This window comes from Chrysemys picta, chromosome 17, assembly GCF_011386835.1.
Source record: "Chrysemys picta bellii isolate R12L10 chromosome 17, ASM1138683v2, whole genome shotgun sequence".
Lineage (NCBI taxonomy): Eukaryota > Metazoa > Chordata > Testudines > Emydidae > Chrysemys > Chrysemys picta.
In genome coordinates, this window is record NC_088807.1 from 25,008,123 (window position 1) to 25,014,857 (window position 6,735).

General features: G+C 56.4%; 1 protein-coding gene across 1 annotated transcript; it reads right to left on the reverse strand.

The window, feature by feature from the left end:
- Window positions 1–4,323: 4,323 nt before the first annotated feature.
- On the reverse strand, window positions 4,324–5,256 carry LOC135976315 (olfactory receptor 5C1-like). The gene has a single exon (XM_065571417.1). It carries the CDS (start codon window positions 5,254–5,256, stop codon window positions 4,324–4,326), a length of 933 nt encoding a protein of 310 aa, XP_065427489.1.
- Between the last annotated feature and the right edge of the window lie 1,479 nt (window positions 5,257–6,735).

Sequence of the window (6,735 nt, forward strand, 5' to 3'; positions counted from 1 at the left end):
CTCCCAGTTTGACAGCGAACCATTGATGACTATGCTTTGAATACGGTTTTTCAACCAGTTGTGCGCCAGCCTTATAATTTTGTCTGGCCCGCACGTCCTGGGGGACTGTGTCAAAAGCCTTACTAAGGCTTATATGTCCCAGGCGGTTTGGTTTCTCGGTGCAGCGATGGGAACAGCACCATGAGAAAGGAGGCATCTTGCACAACTGAATCGGTGAATGAATGAGCCTTTAAATGGCTGCTTCTGGGGGTGCAGTCGTGCCCCATTGCCCTGTTGAAAGGGATTTCCGGTGATTGTGTCCGAATCCTCTCTCCAGTGATCATGGACCTTCCAAAGTGGCAGTTATGGCAGTTGGCCAGACCCCTCCCCCCAGGCAGAATGGGACCTTCCAAAGTGGCAGTTATGGCAGTTGGCCAGACCCCTCCCCGCAGGCAGAATGGGACCTTCCAAAGTGGCAGTTATGGCAGTTGGCCCGACCTCTCTCCACAGGCAGAATGGGACCTTCCAAAGTGGCAGTTATGACTCTTTGCCATTTCATCTCCCTTCTCCTGTCCCCACTCAGTGAAATGGTTCGTTCCATCAGTTGGGCACTTTGGGGCTTCTCTCTCCCTTGGAAGAGACCATTTCACAGGCAGGAGGGTGCAGGGGTTAAGTTATCTGGACAAGTGCATTGGATGTATTTTTCCCTGTCAGGAAATGTATAATAATACCGCCCCCCCCCCCCACACACACACATCTGTTATGTGAATGGCTCCTTTTCAGTCTGAGGGGGTAAAAAGCCTGAGTCCGGGATAATTCTCCATCTCCCCCCCCCCCCAGGGGAAAAATGGTCTGTCCCAAGCCCAAAGTGGCAGTTAGTTGCCGCCCCCCCCCCCCCCGATAGGGAGGGAGGGGGGGAGGAAACGCAGCCCAAATGGTGGGGGAGGGGGAGTAAACACAGCCCAAATGGTGGGGGAGGGGGGAAGGAAACATAGCCCAAATGGTGGAGGAGGGGGGAAGGAAACATAGCCCAAATGGTGGGGGAGGGGCAGTAAACACAGCCCAAATGGTGGAGGAGGGGGAAGGAAACGCAGCCCAAATGGTGGGGGAGGGGCAGTAAACACAGCCCTATATGGCGGGGGAGGGGCGCACTCTCAGCCCTAGACGATGGGAGAACAAGGGGAAATGGCTCCCAAAGATGAGCCTACGTGTGGCCGTGAAGAGAGGTAGCTTGTAGGAAAGGTGCCCCCTACTGCCAAGGCCAGAAAGGCCGGTTGGGCTCATCCCGTCATCTCCCCGGCCCCGCCCCCATATGGCCCAGGCCCTAGGACGGCCCTGGGTTCATTTCTGTTTGAACCACAGCTGATGTTTTAGACAAACACCCTTGGTCCATAGGGTTGAGAGATCCGAGCCGTCGGCCGGCAGCACGTCAGGGGGAGTGAGTGATTGCTGGACCCAGACTAGAAGGAGACTAGTCTGTAAAAGGCAGTTTACTGGGTGAGGTTTTTATCTGTATTCAGTTTCTTAGACATAGACTTGCGTGTTCTATTTTATTTTGCTTGGTAATTCACTTTGTTCTGTCTGTTACTACTTGGAACCACTTAAATCCTACTTTCTGTATTTAATAAAATCATTTTTACTTACTAATTAACCCAGAGTATGTATTAATACCTGGGGGGAGGGGGGGGAGGGCAAACAGCTGTGCTTATCTCTCTATCAGTGTTATAGAGGGCGAACAATTTCTGAGTTTACCTTGTATAAGCTTTATACCGGGTAAAACGGATTTATTTGGGGCTTGGACCCCATTGGGAGTTGGACACCTGGGTATTAAAGACAGGAACACTTCTGTACGTTGCTTTCAGTTAAGCCTACAGCTGTCGGGGACGTGGTTCAGACCCTGGGTCTGGGTTTGCAGCAGGCTAGCGGGTCTGGCTCAAACCAGGCAGGGCACGAAGTCCTAAGCTGCCAGGGCAGGAAAGCAGGGGCAGACGTAGTCTTGGAACATCAGTTGGCAGCCCCAAGGGGGTTTCTGTGATCCAGCCCGTCACACCACGTGCTGGGCAGCTGGTGTTTGAAACAAAGGAAGCAGAGGCCGCGTGGCAAGAGTCTATAAAAGGCAGCTGCATCTTCTCTATTTTGTCTTCAATCCTGCTCCTGACCTCTGGAGGGACTTGGCTACTAACTGAAGGTCTGAACAAAGGACTGAAGGACCCATCCCAGCTGGGGATGTATTCCAGAGACTTGATTCGAGCCTGCAGTTTATTCCACCACTGCTATAAGCCTGAACCAAGAACTTTGCAACTGTTGTACGTCTTTGATTCCATTTATCCAATTTTAACTCTCATCTATCTTTCTTTCTTTTATGAATAAACCTTTCGATTTTAGATTCTAAAGGATTGGCAACAGCGTGATTTGTGGGTAAGTTCTGACTTGTCTATTGACCTGCGTCTGGGGCTTGGTCCTTTGGGATCGGGAGAACCTTATTTCATTTACTAGGGTATTGGTTTTCATAATCATTCATCCCCATGAGGAGCGGTGCTGGTGGTGATACAGGGGGACTGGAGTGTCTGAGGGAATTGCTTATATGACTTCTGGTTGGCCAGTGGGGTAAAACCGAAGTCCTCTCTGATTGGCTGGTTTGCTTTGCTTTAATAATAAAGGAACCCCAGCCTTGGGCTGTGACTGCCCTGTTCTAAGCAATTTGTCCTGAATTGATACTCTCAGTTGTGTCCCGCCAGACGCCGCTTTGTTAAAGAGTTTTGATTGACTCCAAACTGGGATTGTCTAGTGGGACCCCCCATCAAACAGGCCGGAGAACGACCCCGAGACAATTCCTAGAGCAGATCTCCTAGAGAAACACCCCAGCTTGATTGAAAAATGGTCAGGGATGGAAAAATCCACCATGACCTTTGGTCAATTGTCCCGATGGTTAATTCCCTTCATCGTTAGAAATGTACCTGTTATTTCCTGTCTGAACGTGTCTAGCTTCACCGTCCAGCCATTGGATCAGGTTAGACCTTCCTCTGCTAGAGTGAAGAGCCTGTTAGTAAATATTTATCCCCCATGTTGGGCTCGAGTCACCCCTTCACCTTCTTGTTGTTCGGCTAAACAGATTGAGCTCCTGGTGTCTCTCACTGCCCGGCAGGGTTTCTAAATCAGGAGACTTGTTTTTTCGGGGAGTATAGTTGCAGATAGAAGACAAAGCCCCTGATATCGGGACAATCCTGGTGTTATCGGGACATCAGCTCACCCTAACCAGGACTACGGTCGCCCCAGGGCCAAATACAGAGGCACTAGAACCAATCTCCAATCTATTCAAGAGTCCCCTGTTTATCCATCGAACACAGGAATACACGGCATGGGAACACCCATCCCCACCCGCTGTGCTCCCATGTCCAACTCATCCCCGGTGTGTTCATTACTGATAATGAATCCACACCGCTCTGGGCATCGTTAGGTGCTGGTGCCCTCAGGGACGGGAGCTGCGGGTGGAGGCAGAGCGGCTGATGAGTTGCGGTGGAGTTTGTGGTAATTAACAGGATGTTTGTCTCCAAACTGGCATTGTCCAGGTGATGGAGTTCCGAGATTCATCCCCTGGTGCGAGCGCAGAGCTCAGTGAGATGCTTGGAGTCATTAAGACCCCCCGACTATGGTGTTCAGAGGTTGGGCTGCACCCCCAGATTGCTGTGACCGATTCTAGAGGGATTCCCTCCCCCCAGCAATGGCTGCAGGAGACTATCCGATTCCAAAGGGTGAGGAGAAGGTGTGGACGGGCTCTGTCCCGTCCAAAGCCTGCGCCTGGGGGCCGAGTGTGTAAGGGGCCATGAAATGCAGAGACAGGACGGGGCCATTGGCCATTAGGGTTTCACGTTGTCACCCTGGTGTCACACGGGGACTGGGGATGGTGTTTGGATTCAGGCAAATGCCCCTGTTAGTTTCCAGCGGGCGTTTGTCCGAATGAAGACAGGATACGGTCTACAGAAAAAGTGCTCACAGCTAGAGTAGAGAGCCAGAAGGGCTGTGGGCTAGATTTTGATCGTTTTACTCAGGCCAGGGACTATGCTAAGAAGTTGGTCGACCCAACGACGTCAGTCCAGGGTGTGAAAAATCCGCATCCCGGAGAGATGTAGCTAAACCCAGCGTAGAGTGTACACAGTACAGAGTCGATGGAAGAATTACTCCATAAAACCTAGCTACCGCCTCCTTGGGAGGTGCATTACCTTCGCCCACCCATCGGAGTAGGTTGCATCTACACTGAAGCACTGCACCAATGCCAGTGCAGATACTAAGCAGCCATCTTGCCCCAGCGCCCTTTCCTCTGCCACCTCGCCTCCAGCCCCTTCCTCAGCCCCCCCAGATGCGGCGCCCGCCCAGGAGCCGCTTGGCCAGGGCCCCCTTGACATCAGCATTGCGCAGGCTGTAGATGGCAGGGTTGAGGGTGGGGATGACCACGGTATAGAAGGCAGCGGCCATCTTGTCGGCCTGGGGAGCATAGCTGCCTTCGGGCCGCAGGTACATGAAGATGATGGTCCCGTAGAGCACGGCCACAGCTGCCAGGTGGGAGCCGCAGGTGGAGGCAGCCCGGCGCAAGCCCACCTGCCCCACGGCCCCAAGGATGAGCCTGTAGGAGGCCAGGATGGTCAGCAGGGTGACGCTCTGGATGGCTCCGCAGATGGCCAGCAGCAGGGCCTGGTTGAGGCTGGTGTCGGCGCAGGCCAGCTCCAGCACGGACGGGATGATGCAGAAGAAGTGGTCGAGAGTGCGGCCACGGCAGAAGGGAAGGCGGAAGGCCAGGCCGGAGTGTACAGCCCCGCTGGCCGCCCCGGCCGCGTAGGAGCCCAGCACCAGCCCGCGGCAGAGGTGGGGCGGCACGGCGGCCTGGTAGTGCAGCGGGCGGCAGATGGCGGCGTAGCGGTCGTAGGCCATGACGGCCAGCAGGCAACACTCGGCATCCGCAGCAGCGGCAAAGAGGAACAGCTGAAGGGTGCAGACTGGGCCGGGGAGGGTGGCCTGGCCGGCCAGCAGACCCCACAGCATGACTGGGCTCACGGCACAGCAAGAGCAGAGGTCCAGCAGCGCCAAGTGGCTGAGGAAGTAGTACATGGGGGTGTGGAGGGAGCGCTCGACCCAGATCAGAACCGCCAGGCCCAGGTTCCCCACCAGGCCCAGCAGGAAGACAGGCAGCGCGAGCGAGAAGAGGAGCAGACTTAGGTCTCGGCGGGAGGAGAAGCCCACAAGGAGGAAGTCAGTAACCTCTGTCCGGTTTGGCCCGGCCATGGGGGAGCACAGATCTGTGGGGAGAGAGCGTGGGTGAGAACCTGCCCCTCTGCCAGTGCCCTCAGCCCAGGCTGGAGCTGGCACTGCCTCCTCCTAGCGTCAAGGGTCTGGTGTTCGGGGAGGGCTGGTCTGGCGCAGAGATGCAGCCACCTCTGGGGCACGGCAGCTGGGGAACAGCTACACATAACGCCACACAACAGTTTAGGCTACGAAGCAAAGAATAAGCCAACATCCACACACATCTTTAGGGACGTTAGCAGGCGAAAGGCGTTGGTGAGGAAAGCGGGGTTCACGGGGTTCCTTTTGGAAAGAGGGGTCGGTGATTTAAATCTGCAGGCGCTACTAAGCCGGGGGGAGCGATGCCTGGGGCAGGGGGATGACAGAGGGACCCGGAGGCAGCGTGGCAATGTGATGTGGGCAGACAGCAGGACGGGCACTCGGGACTCCTGGGTTCTAGTCGCAGCTCCGCTACTGACCAGCTGGGTTACGCTGGGCAAGTTACTGCCCAGCTCTAGGGCTCTGCTTCCCCCGGTGCATTCAGACTGGGAGCTCTCGAGGGCAGAGCCAGTCTCTCCCTGTGTGTCTGGGCAGCGCCTGGCATGACAGGGGGCCCTGATCTCAGTCAGGGTCTGGGCACCACCTGGCACGACAGGGGGCCTGATCTCAGTTGGGGTCTGAGCAGCGCCCGGCACGACGGGGCCCTGATCTCGGTCGGGGTCTGGGCAGCGCCCGGCACAATGGGGCCCTGATCTGTGCAGCGCTTAGTGCAACGCGCCTGCCCCACCCCCAAGTCATCTGCAGCCTCCTAGTGGTACCATAATACACATCCCCCTAAAGTGTGGCGGGACATAGTCCCCAGCCTGGCTCTTCGACGGGACAGGGACACCTGCTCGGGGTTGGTGGTTGAGAGCTCCAAGGCCCGGGTGTGATCGGGGATGCACAGTCGGAGCAGAGGAGAGAGGGGGATGGTCCAGACAGCTTTTGGGAGCCCCCCCCTGCCCTGAACACTGATCCCTCCCAGACTGAACTGAACACACAGGGGCGCGGTGGGGGGGGGGGCGGAGGGGTTCAGAGAGGAGCCCCAGGCCCGACAGAGGAGAGAAGGACTAGCACAGGGGGGCTGAGGCTGCGAGGTACCGAGGGAGATGGAGTAATCGCTGAGGGCATCCCCTGAGAAGGGCGGGTTTTAGACAGGGGGACAGCTAAAGAGAACGAAGGAAAATTGCCTCCTGCTGAGAGATAGAGGGACTGGGAGCCCTGTATGGGCAAAGCGTGGAGGGAGTCACCACTGAGAACCCAGGAGTCCTGGCTCCCAGCTCCCTCTTCTCTCACACACCAGACCCCACTCACCTCCCGGAGCCAGGGAGAGAACCCAGGAGTCCTGGCTCCCAGCCCTCCCTGCTCTAACGACAGGACCCCACTCCCCTCCCAGTGCTGGGGAGAGAACACAGGGGTCCTGGCTCCCAGCTCCCCGCTGCT